The 25,500-nt window shown below is 38.7% G+C and overlaps 1 protein-coding gene across 3 annotated transcripts in view; it reads right to left on the bottom strand.

Annotated features, from left to right (window-relative positions):
• LOC132819826 (KH domain-containing RNA-binding protein QKI-like) overlaps nucleotides 1–15,754 on the bottom strand; it is a 540,744-nt gene extending 524,990 nt beyond the window's left edge. For all 3 annotated transcript variants that reach the window (XM_060831668.1, XM_060831665.1, XM_060831667.1), the window contains exon 1: nucleotides 15,260–15,754. In XM_060831668.1, the coding sequence (XP_060687651.1) occupies nucleotides 15,260–15,401 (142 nt within the window). In that variant the 5' untranslated portion in view covers nucleotides 15,402–15,754. The remainder of the gene's footprint in view (nucleotides 1–15,259) is intronic.
• Nucleotides 15,755–25,500: the final 9,746 nt, after the last annotated feature.

The raw sequence follows: 25,500 nt of genomic DNA, 5'->3' as shown, positions 1-25,500 counted from the left end.
CCAGAGGATGTGGTGGAGGCTGGTACAATTGCAACATTTAAAAGGCATTTGTATGGGTATATGAATAGGAAGGGTTTGGAGAGATATGGGCCAGGTGGGACTAGATTGGATTGGGATATCTGAACGGCATGGATGGGTTGGACCGAAAGGTCTGTTTCCATGCTATACATCTCTATGACTCTATGTCAGACAGCATTAATAGAACAGAAACAAAGGTAACTTTTTAATAACATTATAGATTGATGAAATTTCATGCAAATTAAAGCAGGGAGCTTGTTTAACTGAACAGCAACAGACCAAGTTGATTCATAGAATGATATAGCACAAAACGAATCAATGAAAGCAATGACCAAATGAAGATACGTTACTATTGCTCAATGTAGCTACAAAATTGTAAATACAAGATCGGTACTTAGCAAATTAGTAATAGCTCATTAGCATGAATTAAACTATTCTTTTAAGTCCAACTATACCCTGCATCAATCCATAATTGTAAGAAACAGGGAAGGAATCTTTCCTCAGGCCATGCATATATTGCTCTTAATCTATCCAAATGAGATGTGAAAAAACACCAAACAGAAATTCATTTAAATTCACTTGTGTTCTGTGAAGAAACACCTTACTTCCATGCACCCCACCCTCCAACCAGAAACCAGTACGTAACTACTTGGGGAAGTGAACACCAATTTACATGCAAAGTTTGCATTGAAATATTCTAATTTATAAAGTTTCATCATTTGGTTGTGAATTATCAGTTAAAGAACAATATATCCTTCTAAAAGTGCTCCTCACTTAAGAAAACCTGAAGCAAAATTATCTAAACTGTGCTTCAATATCAAATGGTTGATCTAGCATCTGATCTTAAAATGGCATTGAGAAAATCAATAAAAGGTTTCAAATGCATATGAGAGCTAGCTCCATTTAGTTCCTCAAAATGTGGACCAGTCTGAAGGAAGTGCTCAGAATTGGTTTTGTTCTTTGCACATAACTTACCAGAAAGTTTACAAATGATGAAATTTTTTTTAGAAAAAAGTATAGAAGAAATATACAGAGCATTTTTCAGGGGGGTGACATGAATTTATCCAAAATTGTCCAGCTCTGCAGTCTGTGCAAAAAGTCACGCCCCCTAGTTGCCAATTACAATTCTCTTCCTGGCAAACCTACTAAGGCTAAATCAGACTGCAAACCCAAGAAAAGCTGAAATCGTACATCTTCCACATAGGTACCTATTTCTAGCTTCACAAATCAACTGATTTGATATTGATAATAGCTCCTCTGTTGCTGAAACTCTCATCCATGCCTTTGTTATCCTCCAAGTTTGACTTTTCCACCATATTCCAAGACCAACTTGTATATTATACTGGACAAAATTATCTTCCAAATGTCTCAGTCCCTATCTTGACAAGTCTCCTGTAGCTGCTGGCCTAAATTAGATCCTGAGCAAACCAACAATTTAATTTTATAATTCTCATCCTGATTTGCAAGTGCCTCTCTCAACACTAGTCTATGGCAATGAGGCTGGGTTGGGTGGGGGGGGGGGGGGGGGGGGGGGGGGGCGCGGGGGGGGAGCGCGGGGGGGGAGGTGTCAGTATTCTTCCAACGTCTCTTTAACATCGTAATTTTAAAGGTCTGGCTTTCCCTACCCACACTTCCATTGTTCTACTTTTCTTTCCTCCTTTAAGTCTCTCCTTAAAGGCTAGTTCTTTGACCAAGCCATGGCCATCTTACTCAATATCACCCTTTGCTGGCTCGTTGTCAAATTTTGCATGATAATATGTGAAATATTTAGGAATTTTTAATCTCATCAACAATTTTACATAAATACAACTCTCATTGCCAAAGTTATATTTTATTTTCTTTTGCTGCTCTGACCATATCCAGAATCTTAATATATAATTTTGCACTTTCTTCAAGACAAAACTCTCTCACAAATATGGTTATTAAAATATAACTTTTCATTTGCATATACCAAATAAATTGCTTATCTCAATTCAATTACAAATAATTATTTCCCATTGGAACTAAGAAATTAACTTGCGTGAAAGAGGGGAGTGCGAGGGTGAAGATAGGAATTCCAGTCAATGCAAAGCGCATTGAAACTTATTGTTTACCTTGTAAATTGGAATTAATCTTAAATTGGGAAACCAACCTGAATTAACCATGAAATAGCAACAGCATGCTAGAACCTATCTTAACTTTGTGTACTGTGAGCAATTAAAGTTGTTCTCTTATTTGAACAATTAGTCTCACCTTTTCTTAAAATATCCTGGTTTATGTACACTCAAACACTCCTGCTCTAAATGAACCCCTGCCACCTCCACACCATATTAGGGTAGACAATATGACCAATGTGACAGGATCTTGTCACCTCCAGAAGTACTGTGTACCTGTGATCGACTAGCAAAATCCAAGCTTGCACTGCTGGTTGTTATACTGACCTGCAATCCCATACATTTTAGTTTTTAAAATTCATCTGGGAACATGGGCTTACTAATCAGGCCAATATTTACTGCCCACCCTTGTACCTGAGGTGTTGATGGTGAACGACCTTCTTGAACTGCTGTAGTTCATGGTGTCTAAGTACACCACATTACAGTACTGTTATGAGGAGAGTTTCAGGATTTTGATCCAGCAACACTGAAGGAACAACAGTATACTTCTAAGTCTGGATAGTGAAATGCTTGGAGGGGAACTTGCAGGAGGTTGTGCTCCCATTTATCTGCTACCTTTACCTCTTGATAGCAGTGACTGTGGGTTTCGACAGCATTTTTGAAAAATCTTTGGTGAGCGTCTGTAGCGCATCTTATAGGTTGTACACACTGCTACCACAGAGTCAGATGTACAGCATGGAAACAGATCCAACTCATCTATGCTGACTAGATATCCTAAAGTAATCTAGCCCCACTTGTCAGCATTTAGCCCATATTCCCCAAACCCTTCCCATTCATACACCCATCCAAAGCCTTTTAAATGTTGTAATCACACCAGCCTCCATCACCATCTCTGGCACCCATTGTGATAAAGTTGCCTCTTAGGTCCCTCTAAATCCCTCCCCTCTTACTTTAAACCTTTGCCTTCTAGTTTTGGACTCTCATACACTGGGGAAAAGACCTTCACCATTCATCCGGTTATGCCCTTCACGATTTTATCAACTGCTGTGTGGTCACCCCTTGCCCTCCAATGTTCCAGGGAAAATAGCTTCAGCCTATTCAGCCTCTCCTCATAGCTCAAACCTCAAAACCTGACAACATCCCTGTAACTATACCCTGCACCCTTTTAAAATTTCACAATATCCTTCTGATAGTAGGGAGACCAGAACGGAATGCGGAATTCGAAAGTACCCTAACCCACACCCTATATTATGCCAAAGCACCAGGGTGCTTTGGTTTTGGTAGAAATTAATGCTTGAGAATGTGGTGCTAATATCAAGCAGGTTGCATTGTCCTGGATGGAGTCAGGCTTCTTTAGTGATGCTGGAGCTGCATTTGTCCAGGCAAGTGGAGGGCATTCCAGCAAACTCCTAACATGTGCCTTATAAGTGTTAAGCAGGTTTCAGAGAATCAGGATTCCTGGTCTCTGGCCTGGTCTTGTCAACATGGTATTTGAATGACTCATCCAGTTGTTTCTGGTCAACAGTAGTCTCTAGGATGTGGACAGTGGAGGATTCAGAGAATTGGTAATGTCACTGAATTTGACATTGTTGCATGAGCTCTCTTGTTGGAGATGGGCACTGTCTGGCAGTTGTGGGGTATGAATTTTACTTGCCAATTGTCAACCCATGCCTTGATATTTTGTCCAGGTCTTACTGCATTTGACTATGGACTGCTTCAGTATCTGATGAGTCACAGTGGTTCTCAACATTGCGCAAACAAACATTGCCACTTCTGACCTAATTCTGAGGAAAGATCATTCATTAAGCATATGAAGATGGTTAGGCTTAGGATATGACCCTATAGAAGTTCTGCCGAGATGCCTTGATGCCAGGATGACCAGCTTCCATCTACCATAACCATATTCCTTGTTTTGCATTAGGGAGGCTCTTCCCCGACTTCGCCCAGATTCAAAATGATTAGTTTCACTAGGGCTCCTAATGCCATACTGAATCAAACCTGATCTTGACAAAGACCGCCCTATCAACTCATCTCTGGAGTCCAACTGTTTTGTCTATGTTTGAACAAAGGCTGAAGTGAGGTCAGCTGCTGAGTGGTCCTGGCAGAATCCCAACTAAGCATCAGTGAATGAGTTATAGCTAAGCCAGGATACTCAATAGTACTGTTGACTGCCCCTACATCACTTTACTGTCTCAATCTATTGTTCATCAGTAATCAGGTTGAATTTGTCCTGCATCAAACCTATTGGACATACCTGAAGGGCTTTTGCTCCAGAAGTCGATTTTCCTGCTCCTCGGATGTTGCCCGACCTGCTGTGCTTTTCCAGCACCACACTTTCAACTCTGATCTACAACATCTGCAGTCCTCACTTTCACCTAATGGACATACCTGACAATTTTCCACATTGTCAAGTATAGATCAGTAGGCTATTGCTGTATCGAAACAGCTTGGTAAATTCCGCATGTCTTCAGTACTATTGCTAGGTTGTTGTTATGGCCCCCAGCCTTTGAAGTACCCAGTGCTTTCAGCAGTTTCTTTTCATTGAATGAGACAAGGCCAAGACTGATCATCCACCAGCACTCCAGATATTTCAGCCCATCTTTTGCACTTGATATACTGGGCTCCACAATCACTGGGTATATTTGTGAAGCCTCCATCATCCAGTGTTGTTTAATTATCTAACACCATTCACAACTGTAGACAACAGGGTTGCAGAGTTGATAGTTCTGAACTATAGGCTTTGGAATCACTTAGCAAAGGCTATCATTTGGTAAGAGGGGCAGTTTGCTGCAAGGAGTCCCGTGATGTCGCTTTAACAGATGGACACCTCAATTTTTAGGTACACCCATGCCCTGCACTCATTAAGCCAGAGTTGCTTTCCTTATTCAACCATGCACTTCTCCATTACCATCAAATACAATTCTGCTGTTAACAGCAAAGGAAGCAAAGATTTCAAGTTGCTAGACACGTTTGAAATCTAACCAGTTTAACATCCCAGTACAACTGCACAGCAAGATTGAGGATGTTCTCAACGTGAAAACAGGATCTTGTCTCCGAGGATATGGAAAGGTGCGGCTACAATAGACAGATGGGTGAGGATGAGGCCAGGTAAACATATAGGAAAAATAAGAGAAGTGGGCCATTTAGTTCTGCCAATCACCAAGATCAGGGCTGGCCATCCAATTCAGTATCTGAATCCCACCACCTTCCCACCTCTTTGATTCCTTTAGCCTCAAGAACTGCATCTAACTCCTTGAAAAATATTCAATGTTTTAGCTTCAACCGCCATCTCGGACAGAGAATTCCATAGGCTTATCACTCTCTGGGTGATGAAATTTCTCATTGCATTCCGAAATGGTCTACCACTTTTCTTAAACTGTCCTAGGCATCAGAAACATTCTTTCTACATTTCTGAGAGATCCCTCCCTTTTCTAAACTCCGGTGAATATAGGCCTAACCAGTCCAGTGTCTTTTCATACATTAGTCTGGTCAACCTTAAACCAATCTGGATCCCAGCACTGATCAGTGCCTGCCACTTGAAAAAAAAGACCAATTTGTACCTGATGCTTGGCTGCTATATGCCCACTAGTTCTCTATTCATGTCAGTATGTTGCTACTAATCCCATTGGCTTTACCTTTACATGGTAACCTCTTACATGGGATATTATCAAAAGCCTTCTATAAAAATTCCAACTAAACCACATCTACTTTCTTCCTCTTATAGACTCTACTAGATACATTCTTGAAAAATACAAGATTTGTCATGCACGATTTCCCATTCATAATTTCATGCTGACTTTGTCTGATCCTGTTACTGTTTTCTAAGAGCTCTGTTATTAAATCTTGCAAAACACACTGGCATTTTTCCCATTACCAATGTCAGATGAACCTGTCTATAATTCAGTTTTCCTTTCTAACCAAAAAAAAATGAAAAAAAAGGTATAGCTACCCTCTGATCCATAGGAACTGTTCCAGAATCAATCGAACCTTGAAAGGTGACGATGAGGGCCACTTCCGTGTGTACTCTGGGATTTATCAACCTTTAACCCCATCAATTTCCCCAATGCCATTTCAATATCAATACAGATTTCCTACAGGTGCTCCCTCTCATTAGGTTGTGCATTTCACAACACTTTTGAACCATTGTTGGCATCTTTTGTGAAGGAAGAACCAAAATACGTATGCATTTGGTCTGCCATCTTTGCTCCCTATTGTAACTTCCCCTGTTTGACACAATGGGACCTAGATGTATTTTCAACATTTTTTTTCTCTTCACGTACATAGAGAAGCTTTTATAATCAATTAGTTTGTTCCCCATAAGCTTACATTATTTGATCCCCTTAGAACAAACAAGTCCTTTTGTTCTCCTTTGGAGATCTGAACACTCCAAATTCTAGGGTCTGTTGTTTTGTTAGGGTAAAAAATGAGGTCTGCAGATGCTGGAGATCACAGTTGAAAATGTGTTGCTGGTTAAAGCACAGCAGGTCAGGCAGCATCCAAGGAATAGGAAATTCGACGTTTCAGGCATAAGCCCATCAGGAATGAGGAGAGGGTGCCAGGCAGGTTAAGATAAAAGGTAGGGAGGAGGGACTTGGGGGAGGGGCGATGGAGATGCGATAGGTGGAAGGAGGTCAAGGTGAGGGTGATAGGCCGGAGTGGGGTGGGGGGCGGAGAGGTTAGGAAGAAGATTGCAGGTTAGGAGGGCGGTGCTGAGTTGAGGGAACCGACTGAGACAAGGTGGGGGGAGGGGAAATGAGGAAACTGGAGAAATCTGAGTTGAACTCAGATTTCTCCAGTTTCCTCATTTCCCCTCCCCCCAGCTTGTCTCAGTCGGTTCCCTCAACTCAGCACCGCCCTCCTAACCTGCAATCTTCTTCCTAACCTCTCCGCCCCCCACCCCACTCCGGCCTATCACCCTCACCTTGACCTCCTTCCACCTATCGCATCTCCATCGCCCCTCCCCCAAGTCCCTCCTCCCTACCTTTTATCTTAACCTGCCTGGCACCCTCTCCTCATTCCTGATGAAGGGCTTATGCCCGAAACGTCGAATTTCCTATTCCTTGGATGCTGCCTGACCTGCTGTGCTTTAACCAGCAACACATGTTCATCTGTTGTTTTGTTAGCCAATTTGTAAGCCCCTTCCTTGGATCTAACAATATGCCTAATTTTCCTTGTTAGCCATGGTCAGGCTATCTTTCCCATTTTATTTTTGTGCCAGATAGAAGTGAACAATTATTGCCATTCCACCATGCACACTTTAAATGTTTGCCATTGTCTCTCCACCATCATCCCCTTAAGAAACACTACCCAATTGACCATAGTCAGCTAACACCTCATACCAATATATTTTCCTTCATTTTAGTTTCAAGACCCTCCTCTCTGGATAAACTACGTCACTTACCATCTTAAATAGAGAATTCCTTTTGTTGTTCCCTCGTCACCTGCCACAGACCCAATCTAGCAACATGTCCTTTGAGTCCTAAAGAGTTTGGTCAGCAATAGCACTACTGAGCCACACAGAGATGGTTTATCTAATAACCAAGTCTTCGGAGTGAGATTATGTTCACTGATTTTATTTGGTCTCATGCAACTGACCTTATGACAATTTCACTTCTTTCATTACAGAAATTTTCAATTATCTCACATTTACATTTTTGTTCTAAAATGTGAATTATTGTACATAAATCTAGGAGGGACTGCATCTTATCTGGAAGATTATGGACAAACAACAAACAGCTGCAGCGCTACTAAGTTTTGTTGAAATTTGCAGCCACGCAAGTAGACTTATGTTTCTTGTCAATCTTGATCTGGGTGTCTCTCCATCAAGACTACAATTTCCACCACACAATGCAGGAGACTATGAACCAGACAGTTCTCTGGAAAGTAAACAATTCCATTGGGAAACAGGGGATGTAGTGTGTATTTTCTCTAGATGTTTCAGTGCATCAGGCAAACTCAACTTCCTGATTGCCCAAATGAGTAACTCATGATATGGATTCCTCGGAATTCAGTTGTATACTTCACCAAACAAACATGTTTTCAACAGTGTATTAGCAAACTAAAATATTAGTCTTATAAAGAACTATAAATAAGAGACCAGAAAAAACTGCCATGGGACAGGTTTCTTTATTTAATTCACCCATTTTGCAAATTGACAAAAGGAAGCATTTTGTCCCCCGCAAGGATGCATTATCCTCCAGTGAACACACACATTTTCTTTTCATCAGGTTTGAACCCTTCAACTGCAGAGATCCCAGACCTCAGCTCATCACCTCCCTGTTCAATCTTGCAAGCTTGGAAAATCAGCAATGTGTTGCAGCAATGAAATTAGCTACGTGGATAATCCTACCATTTGCAAAAAAAGTGGTAAATTAAAAGTCAAGTTATTCATCCCATATCATGGAACTGCATAGTCACAAGCAACAGTGTGAATGTGTTCCCATATAAACAGATTTGTTTGTTCCTAATGAATATCCATATGCGCACTGCCCACACACCATCTCATTCTGAGCATTTAAATTTTAATGCAAACTTGCTATTGAATGACAAGTCTTTGGAGGATGCAAGTGTGAATGGGACATTATTGGAATTGGCGGAATAGTGGAGTTACATCATCAGTAAATCAGAGTCTTGATCAGTTAATAAACAAAAGAAGTAGGATTACTTCGGTATGAATGAGAAATAAAGTTCTAACTATAAATGCCAAAGGACAGTACAAACTCAAATGACGCTACATTGTGTGAACTTGCTGTCACTAAGTAACAGCTGTGAGAGAAGGGGTTTAGAGCAATATGTATGGAACTTCTTGGAATAAAATAAATGTTTTTTACCCACAAATTAAAGAATGTCAAAAATCTTTATTCTGTCCCTTTATCTCTTATACAAATACTGTACACAATGAAACGGTTAAGTAACCCTTCCCATATAACATCTGAGCATCACAGTTGGGTACAAGTGTGAACTGTAATTTGACTAGACGTCTGGAACTGTGATCCATAAGGTATTTCTGAAGACTATAATGCAACATTTCAAAGCTTTCATGCCAGGATATCATTTTAGAAATTTATTTTTTTCACAAAATTTGAGCTGGATTAATAGCAGCACTGTAAAATATCAAAGGGGGTGGTTGACAAAGGCAAAGTGCAGTCTTGTGAAAATTGGTATCACATGAACATTACAGAATTGGTCAAGAGGCCACAACCATTTACTATACATAGTTTATGTCTGCATTAACGCACTCAAGAACCAAACAAAAATATTCGGTCTCACGGTAAAAAGCTGAAACTATTGACATACACAGGCAGTCACTGTGGTGCAAATGTGTTCCAGACTGAAGACTACTTGCCAGTTGATTTGTGCACAAATTGAAACAATGCAGGACAACGTAAAGGAGCTACTCACAAGTAAAGGGAATGCTCATATTCAGATCTTTAAAATTACACCCACATATGTGGTTGCATTCGTATGAACATTCTTAAGTCAGACATTGAAGAATAGCTTCTTCCCTGCCATTACTGGACTGCTAAATTGACTCTCTAAATTTCAAATAATGCTGATCTTACTTTGCACACCTCCTGTGCAATCTAACCTGTATGCCTCGCTCTAAAACATCCTTTGATCTATGTCCTGGTTTGCTATGATCTGCCTGTACTCGTCGCTAAACAAAGCCTTTCACTGTACTTAGGTATATGAGACTACAATAAATCAAATCAAAAATCAGCAACTCCCATGGAAATGTGTATTTGCACATATATTCAGACCCAGAACCTAATTCATGAATTGAGGTTAGGAGAATTTCATATAAACTAATTTTATTTTTTACAATAAAGAGCAGTCCTTCACCAGGCCAAAAAAAAATGTGAGTATTGAGCTCACAGTTCATTTTGAAAAAAACTATTATACTACTGTAGACATCTACAGAGTTCTTAAAGCCCAAATTGAGTATAAATCGCATATAGCTGTATGCTTAGTTACTAATTAGATAATTACTGTCCCTTTTTTAAAATTTTGGATTAGTTGTAACATCCAAAAGAGTCATAAATCATTCATTAACTCTTCGCTGACAGTTTGATACTAAAGATCACAGTTGACACTTGCTGCATTAATTGAGAAAATAAGAGGCCTGAACTTTCTTAAAATTATTTGAGTTGTGAAATAGTTCAGAACTTGAGTATTGCTGAAGCGTGTTGTCAAAGCTTTCCATCTTGCTCTCACAGGCAAGAACACCACATTTCAAAGAGAACAATTAGTAGTGTACAAGGAAGAAAATGCTCATTGTTTGGCAAGTGATCTGTGTTCGAGCTGTTCAATACAAAATTCATCAAGGAATAATTGCTTATCTGCATTCCAGCCTCTGAATTCCATCTCCCACCCCCTCAACTGATTGTTAAAATTGGTTAGTGTAATTCATATCCCACTTAAGATGGCTTGAAAATGAATGTCCAATCGCAGAATCATATCTAATAATTATGTTGCGAGTTTTGCATGCATGGACTGGGTTGCTTTCTGTAAATCATGAACAGAGGCATGTTTGATGAGATCGACTAGTACTGCCTCTTTTAATTATGCAGCAAAATTGTTGGTCCTCAATGCGTTCTTCTGCTCGGTGAAATGCAAGATGAAAGGCTTCAATGCATATCTCCATTACGAGCAATAAAACAAAACTAGCTCAATAAAACAAAACAGTCCTATTATTTAAAATACTGAATATATTCAAAAAGTTACCCTTAACATCCTTGTAATTTGAACCAAAAATTGAAAAAAAGACTTGAGAACCTAAACAAAAAATAACACTTGTTCAAAATGAAAACTCTTAACATTATTGAATCATTGTTTGTTATTGAATAACATTTCAGTAAAATTTTTCTGAGCCAGACTACTAGGGCTGGCATCTTCAGTGTATCATTAATGAGTACACATTTGTAAATAATGACAGCAAAAATCACTGAAAACTCAGAGTCACTTCTGCCAACACCCACACTTTATATTTTATCACAGAATTATTGTTTCTTTACAATTTATTTTGTATTCAAAGAAAAATAAAAACATTCAAACTGCAAAAGTGTCAAAATAACACTGCTCCATCTGTTCCTAACCTATGGTTGACCACTTAAGAGACAAATTAAAAAATCAAAGCAAATGCCTTTAACTGTCAGGATTTTAAGCTACAAGTTGCACATCTTTTAAATACTACTTAAATTATACAGTACACTAATGTCAGGTCAATGTTTCATTGTATGAGCAGTTTTGCTCAAGAAAATTCAGAACTGACCCTCAACAGAAGCTGTGACAGACACATTAAAAATGATGGCCAGGAAAACATTCATTGGTTCATCTTACCTGAGAACTTCTGGATTTAATACACCATACAGTGAATTGTAACCGAATTTACGAAGTGCAAAAGACAACCTAGATACAGTACAAAAATTTCAAACCTTGTGTAAATGAATGAAATGTTCTTTCACCTGGATGCACAATGTACTTTAAATTTAACAGACAGCAGCAGAACTCCTCTCAGCAAGTACACATGCAAAGTTTTACTGGTTCTGATAGCCTGAACAACAGTAAGGGAATATAAATCATATTTATCAGCAAAAATTAGCATTTTATCTACAATCTAAATCCACCATTATACAGAACAATCATGTGAATCATATTATCCTTCTCCCTTTCAATGCAATACCAAACTATGGAAACAAAATAGATAATATCAACTAGTTTTTACACAAGTGGGTCTTCATCTTAATATTTCACATGACATAATTAAATAAAAAAACTAAAACAGAGCCATAGAACAAAATATTGAGTGTCTTCAGACAAGGATGGAGGAGGGTTGAAAGATTTAGTGTATCAAATTATTGATTGCTTCACCACTCAGTATCATAAGCCTGTTGCCTTAAACAGTATACAAATCAGACATGGGACCTAACAATTACAGGAAACATACAATCTCACTCCCAAAGATCCCTCTTCTCAATGCTTGCTGCACTGGTGATAAAAATGCACTTCCTGCTGATTATCCTGTCACATGCCCTTATTATCTCATTATAAAATTACTCAAGGTTGGTGCATGCGTTTTTAAAAAAAATGGTTTAACAAAGCTCAGAGTGCCTTACAAATGACAGTAACAGTAAAAAGTGTTCCAAATCCTCCTGACAAAAAGATGATTATGTATCACCAAAACAAACACTGGTTTTTAAATCAAGTCATGAGAAGTGGTTTCCTGAAGATGTGGAAGTGAACTCCTCTAGCCAGTCAAGCACACAGATGGCTATCACAGCAAAGTTTAATAAATTTGGGAGTTCAATGTTCTGTAGTAACTACTGGAAGAGAAACTCAGAAGTAGTTACCACATCCTCCGGACTACATATTAAGTTTAGAAAAAGGTACCATATATGGCTATTGATTAAATATACAAAAATAGTAGGTTGCACATTCAAAATGCAAATTTAGTTAAGGTTCAAAAATTCAAGTAATAATTGTCTGAATTATTGAAGCAATATAACTTTTATTAAGTCCCTAGTGTTAGTGTTGAGATTGTTTTTGTTCGACAAAGTAGAAATTATGATTGCACAAGAACATAGCAATTGTTTTTTGTTTTTTTAAAAGATTGAATCAAGTTTTTTCAGTTGAACATTTAAATTATATTAAAACTGAGAAGGCAAGGTAAGTTTTCTGATAATATTTGCCTCAAGTTCAACAAATTACGTTTTTTACTGTTGCAATACGTCAAAATACTTTGATTACTGAAATTAAGATTAATCTGCAGAATCATGACGTAGTGGTATTTGACAATCAATCAACACTCGGAACAAGATCGATCAGAACAGCATGGAAAACTGCCTGGCACATGGGCTGAACGCATTTACTGAAGTTAAGGTTTCTCTTTTTCAAAAAAGGAAACAATACCCTCACTGATTCTTGAGGAAAGATCTGGCACACCCTAGCGCTCAAAAGTGGAACTTTTACTAAGTTTGACAGCTTATGTAACAGCATCGTTAGATTCCATAATGATATCCGACGCCTGGCTAAAGCAGAAGCAACGATTTAATTGTACAGGCATTTCGTTTCGACTTTAATACAACTTTCCTTTGCTGAAAAGGGGAAATACTATCAAACTCTGACTTAAGTGCTTGGGTCAGCTAGTACCGATTTAGAAACATGAACAGATACAGTACGAGACAACAGTGTATGGATTCCAAATGGATGTTTGAGTGTAAAAGATGCGAGTGCTAATAATACAAGGGCCACACGCCGCTCTGACGCTGGATTGTATGAAGAGATAACAGCAATTACATGTTACTTCTAATGATAGTCAATAAATATCGCAGAGGAACTTGTTTTGTAATTTGGTGGTACGGTCTCTGGAAATGCTGTTTACGAAAGAAAGTTCGAGTGTTTGTGTATTGCCTCTATTTAAGTTTTATGCTACTTGTACAGCGTATCATGTGTAACTGGATAAATGTCGATAGGACCACATCCTCCTAATATCTCTCTTCTCCCCTCCCCCTCCACAGTTAAATCTGCCACTGTTTCGTAATAATGTTGTAACAAAATGGGTCTGAAATATGATCCAACCGCTTGACCAGTCAATGACAGCCCAATTCTCGTTTATGTTTTAAAGCTTTATGTTCTCCATTTTTATCGCCTAGCCCTTACAAATCAAAAATCTGAACTGTTCTATTGAAAACTCCTTCCAAACGTTTAATTCCTTCGACAGTAACTTCATTTTAAACCACACACTATTACCAACGAAAAATGAAACACGGCCTAAAATCAGTGAAATAAATACTTGATTGAACCTCAAATAACGTCAATTTGACGCTTCAATCGTCTGCTTCCCTCATCACTCGATTTCCTGTTAAGTTCTTAACTGTTATTCTTTCTTTGCCTCTATTTGACGTATTTGGCGCAACGCCCATTATTTGTGACCCAAGACTGAATGAAACTAGAATAATGGTCAAAGACAAGCTTCGCAAAAATAGGCACCCCGGGGACCAAGAAATGATCTGTTCATATTTTGCATTCATAGGAACAGAAATATTTAAACACCGACATGTTCACACACGCCACACCCGGGTCTAAAATTTAAGATGTCAGTGAGACAAGTTACTAAAGCTGCAAAAAAAAAAGTGCGATAAGTTTCGATACTGAACAAATTTTCCATTAAGTACAGATTACGGCAACCGAGTCAACTATTAGTTACTGTCTTTTCTTTCTTTGCCGTCTATTTCAAATCGGTGCCCACCCTCTTAAATACTTCTATTCCCTACTTTAAATTATTTGCCCTAGTTTCGAGACGTGTTTCTATCTCCCCTGCCCAAACTGTGGACCCACTTTTTTCAATCCTTTCACGGGTATATTATACCACCTCCCCTCCGGGCTCTTTGTCCCGACTACATCCCACTCATTCAACATCAAGCAAGCATAGATGTTTGTAGCCTCTATGCCGGATTTTTAAACCGTGCCTGGGCTACAGGAACCCACCCATTATTGTCGAAATCACTGCGTCTCGTATTACTTTACATTACCTACACTGCATGCAAACACATCAGAACAAAACTAACATCCATTTATTTCCTCCAAACCAGGAAAGGGGGAAAACCACCTCGTCGCGGGTACTAAACTTAGCATATCATAGCTGGAGTCCTCAATGCTACAAATGAATCGAGGATCGACGTGCAGTGTCCGACTGCAGGGCTTCAGTGCTGGAAGTCTACCAAGCAATTACCTCGGTGCTTTGCCGAGTTCATTACTGTCCCATTTAGAGTTTCTCTCTCCAGTTGAAAAAAAACACAAGACGTCAAATGTCACTTCACTTTTTAAATAAACACTCAAGGCACATGAAAATGTTAACAGTTACCAAATTGCACCAGACTATTCTTTATAATAAATGGATTCTATGTAAATGCATTTCCCGAGTTTGACTACTTCCCTGTTTATTTATTTATTTGGGGTGGGGGTATATATTTTGCTCCACCTCGCCCTTCCCAGCGAACTAACAACCTCACAAAATTTCCCCCAAGTATTCATGGAGCACAAAAGGTACCATTCAGATTTCCACTTTCCCTTTAACGTGTTTACATCTCTGTGAAGGCATGTCTCTTCTTTCTCCACCCACCTCCAACACACGTTGCCACCTTACATACCTTCATCCAGCAACCTTTCCAAATGATTGAAAATGCCGCAGAAGTTAGGCAGGCTACTCATCAGCTTCTTGTCGTTCATCAGTTGCATGAGATAGTCTGGGGTAGGTTTTGGTCGTTCCTTATTTTCCATTTCCCCTACCATATTCCAAAAAAAATACTTTCCCCCCCTCCCAAAAACACGCACACACGAAAAAGCTTTAAAAGTTCCGGCGTTCGAAGAATCTCTCTATCTCGTGTTCTCGGTCCCAAACCTTGTCCTTTTTTTTCTTGTTGTGTTGTCTCTTTTTAGGGGTTTTTTTTTGTCCTTTTACTGGAAGCTGCCCGCGGGGAGGGGGGGTTCTTTCTTTTAACTCCTGTACGTGAGTGGTGAGAGTTTATCTCTGCTACGCAGTGCGATCCCTCCACACTAACACGCAGCAGCTCTCACACTAACGGCTCTTAAGTGGATTTTTTTTTCCCCTCCTGATCCTGCTCGAGCTCTCAACCCTCAGACACCGTCACAGCCTCCAGAGAGGAAAAAAAACCAACTATCATGTGATCCGCGCTTGCGCGAGCGAACTAGCCACCCCGCCCCTTTGCGTGCTCGAGACCCACGGACGGCGGAGATAGCACGCGCACGGGTGCAAAGAGAGAGAGAGAGACGCACGCGGGAGAGTTGGTATGAGAGGCCCCTCACACGCGTGCGCGTACATGGCTCCTCGCCCTCGCGCACATCCCAATCGGCAGCACCTTCCGGGTGGAGGTTGTGGGGAAGCTGGGACTTTGCGCAGCCGCTCTCATGGCTCGCGTGCCAAGCAGATGAAGGTTTGTTGCGTGATTGCGTGAGAAGGGGATGTGTAGCGGCGAGATTCCGCGCATGCGTGTTGCCTGAACGGTTTAAGAGATGGGTTGTGAAGCAGAGCACGGCAGCGCTTCAGCATTTGACAAACCTCAGATGAATTACCCCCCCAGAGATGTGGGTTTGTATTCCACTAGCTTTTTTTATGCTGCACAATTAGCTTATTCATATGCATATAAGCTGGACTGTGTTGGTGCTAAATACCTATTCCTTTGGTTGGAAGGTAGCGAGGGAACTTAAATATTCATGATTTCTTTTCCTCTCTCCCTTATGTAGGTTCTGGGTTCGTCTTCCTAGATGTTGAAATGTGGAGGAATTGCGTTAACGAATGCATGCCTGCACACGTGGAAACAAACCGCGTAAAGAAAGAATTGTTAAGCTTTGTTTCTTTAAAATCTACACTCAATAAACTGTTCCCATGGAAGCAACACAGGAAAGTTAGTATGTTTTCAACCACTTCCAGGGGGTAAATTTAATTCACCACTCCGTTAGTGTGAAATTCAATCTATTGCCTACCCCAAAGAAACACGTTGTGCCCCAATGATAAACATTTTATTTAAAATGCTATTTTGAACTTTAGTACTAATGTTAAATAATGGCTTGCACAGCGACCGCTCAAGTTTTCACATTGTAGTGTGCCAGTTACAGAGTTTGACGATTCAAAATCTAAGGAATTTATAATAGAAAGCTTTATGATCGAACAGTTTATAAATAAATGTTTTACCAGTTCTCTCGATGTTTACTTGCAGTAATATATATCTTTCAAAGTTGGTGCTATCTGGTAGAAGCAAAGGAATAAATTCATTTGAACAGTTTGAATTGAAATGGGCATTTATATTTGTCAGTTGCTTAATTGCCCTGTTTTAATAAAAGTTAATGATGTGTCATCACACCGTGTACCATTACAATTCCAACTCTTATTTGCGACATTGATTAACGACAGATGTTTGGAATTTCCTTGTGCAAAGCAGCAGTTTGGTAATGAGTTGACATCGTGTTGAGGGGAAAGAAGGGTACGTTTGCTTCTGCGTCAGAACGTTGGAATGTTATCCATTTAGCAATTGAGGGAAAGGTTGTTTCTGTCTTCTCAAGCGATCACTAAAATATTCTGTGACAAAAACAGGCATCATAACAGTGTCGGGGTGAATCGAAATCGTAGCTTTGTTTTCTATTTATTTAATTGATATTCCATATCAGCCAATTTTCTTTCTTCCTCCATTCTCTGCCTGTGCTAAAGCGCTAGCTTTATCCAGATACATATTTGCACTTTAGGCATTGATGTATACCATTCATTATATCACAATATTTTACTGCTGAATTTGTTGAGGTGACACGTCTTCTTTGATAGACAACTTACCTTTTTAAAGCAAAATGTTCAAATTGCTTAAAAGGACTGCATGATTAAGTACACTTTTGCAAACTTTTCTTTGGAAAATACGCACAGAAAAGTAATAAACGGGGAGAATTATGTTCTTGAATTACATAACGTAGCAAACTATTTGCTGTGATCAGTGGGATCCGACTGACTTTTTGAATTACAAACATTCTTTGCAACCCACCTCAAAATCTGTAACAATTACGCAATTGATTATAACTTTGACTTGTCTCTGGACTTTGCAGGCAATTGGTGAAATCTCTGCGATTCGACATATTTTAAAATGTTGAAATAAAATTTCTTTAATCCTTACTCCGACGGAATTTTTTGAATAAGAGCAAAGTAAATCGAATAAAGCTTTTATAGAAAATTCTCTATGCGAGGTGGCAACTTTGTGGAATGAAACGAGAGTATTTTAAAGCTCGAGATGGTTCAATTACTGTATTTAGAATTTTGAAATCTACAGATGTAGAGAAATCCACGCTTTCGTTCATTATTTTTTATTTTAAAGATTGCTTGCGAGAGTTTATTTCCCATTACTTCTATGGTTGCGAATTCTCAATAAAACTAAAAACACGTTTAAAAAAACAATTTGCAATATTCTTTGCTCACACAACATTGTCAAATCAATCACTTTATCGTTTTTATTTGTATAGATGTTGCTGCAGACGTAATCAACGAATATTTATTGGCAATTCTTTTCTCTAAATCTGTGGTTACAATAAAATCTTTAGTTCCTCCCATTGCTTTACAGTTAATGGACAAGACGTTGTCCAATCTAAATGAATGTGTTAGAGCTGCACATTTCAATCACAGTTCCACTCCAATGTATGTAAATAATCCGATTTGACTGATTGTCCTTGTTTAGTAAAAATGAGCTTTGGTTATTGTGTTCTGAAATATCTAGAAACAAAAATATGAACCTATGTTTTTCCAGGAGTTTGAGGAATAACTGAATCCTGCTACCCCAACTTGGTACAAGCAGGTTAAGTATACAATATTGGATTGTCACAATTCAAAATGTGCACAGAGTAACATCAAATCTACAATAATGTATTGTTAAAATGTGCAATCAGTAAACCTCAACAAACAGCTTACCATATGATTACTTTCTTTCGGTCACCAGATAATTTTTGCTACACTAATGTGTATTTCGTGAGGTCACACCAGCATTCAGAATATGTCTCTATTACTATGTAAAACACTACATTTAGGGCAACCAGTTAATTCTTGCAAATAAGAACATTGCGGTAATTTGACTGAAACAACTAATAGGGTTGTACATTGCAGCTGCTGGCTTGGGATGTTGTAGTTTGAGTAATCATCCGAGCAGAAAGGCATCAACATGGCCTGATGGGGATTTTCGCAGTCATACCCAGGACAGCACTTGTATTTGGGACAAGTCCAATCTTAAAACAAGTTTAGTACTTCATGGACCAAAAAAACCATACATCGACATTTAACTTAGGCTTTGGTAGGTTTGTAAAGTGCACTGGAAAGTCCAATGGTTTAACTCAGATCTCCTAAATATGTGTGACACTGGATTGAATTTATTCCGAGGAATCTTACTGGAGGTGGCCCTTAATTTCAGATAAACTGCTAGTTTAGTTTATCTGAAATAGGTTAGTGAATGCAAAGTCTAATTGTAAACACAACCTTATATTCTGAATAGAAACTTAGTGCTTTTCAGTTCTTAATTCCAATTAGAACTTCTTTGCAAAAACCTATGCCATATTTGTGTATTATTAATGCCAATTGATGAATACTTAGTCTGTTTGATTTAAATTGTAGAATACTTGCATTAAAAATATTATATTGTACCTCCTGGTGTTTAGTTTCGAATTAGAGTCCTAGAGTTATACAGTAGGGAAACAAACCCTTCGGTCCAACTCATCCAGGCTGACCAGATATCTGAAACTGACCTAGTCCCATTTGGCTCATACCTCTCTAAATGCTTCCTATTTATGTACCCATCCAGATGCCTTTTAAATGTTGTATTTGTACCCACCTCTGCCACTTCTTCTGGCAGCTAATCCCATACACACACTACCCTCTGCGTGAAAAGGTTGCCCCTCGGGTTCCTTTTAATTCTTTTCCCTCGTACCTTAAACGTATGCCATTTAGTTTTGGACTCCCCTAGCCTGAGAAAAAGATCATTCTATCATGTCCTGACATGTACAGTAAAGCTAAAAATGTATCATTGTAGAGACAAGAATGTACATATTTATGCAATTTAGTATCACTAAACATTATACAATTTGTGCACTTTTTTTATCATACTATATTTAGAATGCCTTGCTAAACAATTTTAATCTCATTTTCTTTTAATTATAAACTGATTTTATTTGATAATGCTCAATTGGAATAGCAAATATTATGAAATTTTCTTCTTCATTACAAATTTTTAAGGCACTTAACAACTCGCCACAAATTATAATGATGAAAGACCTGTTGGTTATTCACAGGTTCCAATGCATTTTTCTGCAATAGTAGACACACTTATTAGTAATGGTACAAACCAGTAAATCCATTGAAGTGTTTGACAGTAAAGAATGTAGTACACCGGTGAGTGTACTGACATAATAGTATCACATTCAACCCTGTATTTGCATAAACCACATAAATTGAGGTAAATGAATATAATCTTATAACCCTTACAGAAACCAGACCAAAATTGGGAATGTAACATTCAAAAATATTTGACTTTTTAGAGAGATGGAGGGATGGAAAAGGTTGGGAGGCTGCACTGTTTATAGGAGATTAAATGAGCACAGTTGTGAGCAAAAATCAGAAGATTTGGGCTCTATGTGGGCAGAAGTAGAACAAAACAGCAAGAGAAAGAAGACATTGGTAGGAATAATGTACAAATCCCCAAACAGCCACTATGTAGGAAAGGCTATGAACCAACAGTTAACAACAGAATGTAAAAATGATTGAGCAATAATTGTAAATGACTTTAATCTTCATTTTGATTGGGTTAATCAAATTGGAAAGGGAGCTAAGGCATTGAATTCATAGAATAGATTAGGGATCATTTCCAAGAACAAATTGTCATGTGGCCAATGAAGGAGTAGGTTACTTTAGATCAGAAATGGGTAATGTGGCAGGGTTAATAAATTATCTCTGAGTAAAAGATTCCCTAGGAAGTAGTGATCATAACATGATAAAATTTAATATTATGTTCAAAAGGGAGAAACTTAAATCAAAAACAACTGTGTTTAACTAAAAGGGATTTACAATGAAATGAGGATAGAGTTAGCTAAAGTGATTTAGGAAAAGTTAAAAATCACATAATATCAGGTGATAGTCTAATAGGTTTATTTGGAAGAAATAGCTTTTGGAGTACTGCTCCTTCTTCAGGTGGTTGTGGAGAATTATCCACAACCCACCTGAAGAAAGAGTGGTGCTCCAAAAACTAGTGCTTCCAAATATACCTATTGGACTATAACCTGGTGTGTGATTTTTAACTTTTGTCGACCCCAGTCCAACACCAGCACCTCCAAGTTATGGTGATTTGGAAAGGTAGATCAACAGGAATGACAGGAAGCAAACAGTGGCAAGTGTTTAAGGAGGTAATTCACGATTCATAGTTCAGTAAACAAATCATCACAGTTAGGAGGAAAGATTCCAAGGATAAACCAATTATAGCTAACCAAGGAAGTTAAGGAGGGTATTTAGTTGAAAGGAATAGCATAAAAACAATGTTAATGATAGGCCTGAACACAAATAAATTTAAAATCTAGCAAGGGAGGATTAAAAAGAAAATAAAGACAGAAAAACTAAACTACAAGAGCAAACTAGTGAGAAATATACAAACTGACAATAAGAGATTCTTTAAAAATCCAAAAAGGAAGAGAGGTCAAAGTGAACATAGCCCCTTAGAAAAGTATTTGACAGAGGGTTCAGGGGAAACCAAGAAATTACAGAGTTAAACAGATATTTTGCATCATCCTTTGTAGTGGAAGATGCTATGAACATCCCATTAATACTAAATATTAGGGAAGAATTTAGTACAATAACCATTGCTGGAGAAGTAGTATAAGACAAACTAATGGGGCTAAAAGCAGGTAAGTCTGCTGGCCCTGATGACTTACATCCTTGGATCCTAAAAGAAGTAGCTACAGAAATAAAATGGACACATTAAGTTGTAATATTGTAAGAATGATTGGAATCTGGAGACGTACCAGAGGATTAGAAAGCTGCTAATGTGACACCCCTATTTAAAAAGGGAAGGAGGCAAAAAAAAGGCAACGAAACACCAATTAGTCTAAATCTATTGTTAGAAAACTATTAGAATAAACTATCAAGGGAGTAATAGCAGTACATTTGGAAAATCATTATCTAATCAAGTAGAGTCAACATGGCATCATGAAAGGGAATTCATGTCTGACTAAATTAGAATTTTTTTAAGGAAGTCTTAAGCAGAGTGGATGGAGGGAAACTAGTAAATGTCCTTAATTTGGAGTTTGCAAAGTACTTCACAAAAGTTTAAGGCAAAAGAGCCCACGGTGTTGGAGGTGATATGTTGGCATGGATGGAGAATTGGTTCGAGGACAGAGGGTTCTTTTTCAGGTTGGTGACCCATGACAAGTGGGTTTCCACAAGGATCAGTGCTGGAACTGCTATTATTTACAATATGTATTAGTTTCTTGGTGGAAAAGCTAGTTGTAAGAGGAAGAAAAGGTTTGCATAAAGGTATTGATTGGTTAAGTATGTGGACAAAAAGTTGGCAAATGAAGTATAATGTGGGATATATGACATTGTTCATTTTGGAAGGAAGAACAAAACAGCAGCATTATTTAAATGGGGAAAATCTGCAGAAAGCAGCAACACAAAAGGACTTGGGGACACTTGTACATGAAGTACAGAAAGCTAGCACACAAATACAACAAGTAATAAGGAAGGCTAATTAAATGTTGGCTCTTATTTAAAGAGAGTTTGAGTACAAGAGTAGGGAATTCTTACAGCATCTGTACAAGGTGTTGGTGAGACCACATCTGAAGTTTTGGTCCCCATATAGTCATAGGGATGTACAGCACAGAAACAGACCCTTCGGTCCAATTCATCCATGCCAACAGACATCTTAAATTAATCTAGTCCTATTTGCTAGCAATTGGCCAATATCCCCCCAAGCCCTTCCTATTCACGAACCTATCCAGATGCTTTTAAATGTGATAATCATACCAGCCTCCTTCACTGGTAGGTGGCAGCTCATTCCATATATGCATCACTCTCTGCATAAAAAAAATTGCCCCTCAGAGCATTTTTAAATCTTTCCCCATCACCTTAAAACTATGTCCTCCAGTTTTAGACTCTGCTATCCTGTTGAAAAGACCTTGTCTATTTACTGTGTCCATGCCCCCCATGATTTTATAAAACTCTATAAGGTCACCCCTCAGCTTCCAATGCTCCAGGGGAAACAGACCCAGCCTATTTAACCTCTCCCTATAGCCCAAATCCTCCAACCCAAGCAACATGTTTGTAAATCTTTTCTGAGCCCTTTCAGGTTTCACAAAATCCTTCCTATTGCAGGGGTGATCAGAATTGCGTGCAGAATTCCAAAAGTGGCCTAACTACATCCTGTACAATACAAAATGGCCTTCCAACTCCTGTATTCAATGCACTGACCAATTAAGGCAAGCATACCAAACGTCTTCTTCACTATCCTATTTAGTTGTGACTCCACCTTTATGTGTTCAAAGCTGTCCAGTACCACCTCTTCTGTAATATGGACATTTCCAAGATGTCACTATTTATTTCCCCACATTCTATCTCTTCCACATCCTTCTTCATAGTAACACTGATGCAAAATAGTCATTTAGTATCTCCCTCACCTCCTGTGGTTTTATACATAGGCCTCTTTGCTGACCTTTGACAGGTCCTATTCTCCCCCTTCTTACCCATTTGTCTTTAATGTATTTGTAAAATTCCTGGATTCGCCATTTTGCCAAAGCTATCTCATTTCTTTTTTTGCCCTCCTGATTTTCTTCTTAAGTATATTCCAACTGCCTTTATACTCTTCTAAGGATTCACTTGATCTCTGCTGTCTATACCTGATGTATGCTTCCTTCTTTTTCTTGATGAAATCCTAAATTTCTTGAGTCATCCAGCATTCCCTACACCTACCAGCCTTGCTTTTTAGCCTAACAAGAACATACAATCTCTGGACACTCATTATCTCATTTGAAGTCTCCCCATTTTTCAGCCATCTCTTTAACTGTGAACATTTGTCCCCAGTCAACTTTTAAAACTTCTTGCCTCATACCATCAAAGTTGGCCTTGCTCCAATTTAGAACTTCAACTTTTAGATCCGGTGTGTCCTTTTCCATCATTACTTTAAATCTAATAGAATTATGGTCACTGACCCCAAAGTACAGGTACTCCCCCATTGACTCCTCAGTCACCTCCCCTGCCTTATTTCCCAAGAGTAGGTTAAGTATTGCACCTTTTCTAGCAGGTACATCCACATACTGAATCAGAAAATTTTCTTGTACACACTTAACAAATTCCTGTCCATTCAAGCCCTTAACATTATGGCCGTCCCAGTCTATGTTTGGAAAGTTAAAATCCCCTACCATAACCACCCTATTATTCTTACAGATAACTGCGACCTCCTTACAAATTTGTTTCTCAATTTCTCGCTGACTATTGTGTGTGTGTGTGTGTGGTGGAGGGGGGGGTGGGGGATCTATAATACAATCCCAATAAGTTGATCATCCCTTTCTTATTTCTTTGTTCCACCCAAATAACTTCCCTGTGTGTATTCCCAGGAATATCCTCCTTAAATACAGCTAGAATGATATCCCTAATCAAAAATGCCACTCCCCCTTCACTTTTGCCCTCCTTTCTATACTTCCCACAGCATCTATTAACCTGAAACATTAAACTGCTAGTTCTGTCCATCCTTGAGCCACGTCTCTGTAATTGCTATGATACCCCAGTGCAGAATCATAGGACATAGAATTTACCATAAAAGATCAAAATCTCATACAACTGATGCGATGTTTTGAACAAACCTAGATTGCTGTTAAGTCTTTAATCATTGAAAATGAGGATGCAGGTTTCGATTCATTAATATATAAATCCAAGTGACTGACTGTATCCTTGGTTTATCTACCATTCTGCAACTGCCAACCATCACACCCACTAGTTCCTGTGTATTCCACATTGCCTCTAACTGCCACTCCAATCGATCTATGTGATCCGATATGTTACCGCTTATGTGAAAAAAACATATAATTTCATTGGAGGCAGTTCTTTGGAGGATGATCCTTGGAATGGAGAGTTTGTCTTGTGAACAAAGGCTAAACAGGTTGGGACTTTACTCACTGGAATTTAGAAGAGTGAGAGATAATCTCATTAAAATACGTAAGAGTCTTAAGGACTTAAGGACTGTGCAAATGCTCAGATGATGTTTCCCCTCATTAGGGAGTCTAGGACGAGAGCGTATCATCTCAAAATAAAGCGGTGTCAATTCAAAATTAAGAGAAGGAGGAATTTCTTCTCTCGAGGGTTGTGAGTCTTTGGAACTCCTGGCTACTGAGAGTTGTGGAAAGAGAGGACTGGTGTATATTTAAGGCTGAGACAGATTCTTGATCAATAGGGAAATTGAGGTTTATTGGGAGATGTCAGGAAAGTGGATGTGAGGAATGTCGGTTCAGCTATGATCTTATTAAATGGCAGAGCAAGCTGGAGGAACCATTCTGCTTACTCTTGTTCCAATGTCTTGTTGTCTTAAAGCACTGCATTTCTCAAGTTAAACACTCTTTTGGGATCTTCAAGCATTTCAGGGCAATTTAGCAGTCCAGAAAAACTCTGAAATTTTGAAGATTAACTAATGATGGAAGGGTGATTATGAGTTACTTCGGGGTTGTTCTCAACCTGCTGCCAATCATAAGAGAAGATCTAAAAGTTGGAAGTTTGAAATTGGAGAAGGACTAATTTTAATGGCATTAGGCAAGAACTTTCAAAAGCTAATTGGGGGCAGATGTTCGCAGGCAAAGGGACGGCTGGAAAATGGGAAGCCTT

This window comes from Hemiscyllium ocellatum, chromosome 10 (genome assembly GCF_020745735.1).
Source record: "Hemiscyllium ocellatum isolate sHemOce1 chromosome 10, sHemOce1.pat.X.cur, whole genome shotgun sequence".
Lineage (NCBI taxonomy): Eukaryota > Metazoa > Chordata > Chondrichthyes > Orectolobiformes > Hemiscylliidae > Hemiscyllium > Hemiscyllium ocellatum.
The sequence above is the reverse complement of the archived record's forward strand: the minus strand, read 5'-3'. Positions and strand labels throughout refer to the sequence as shown.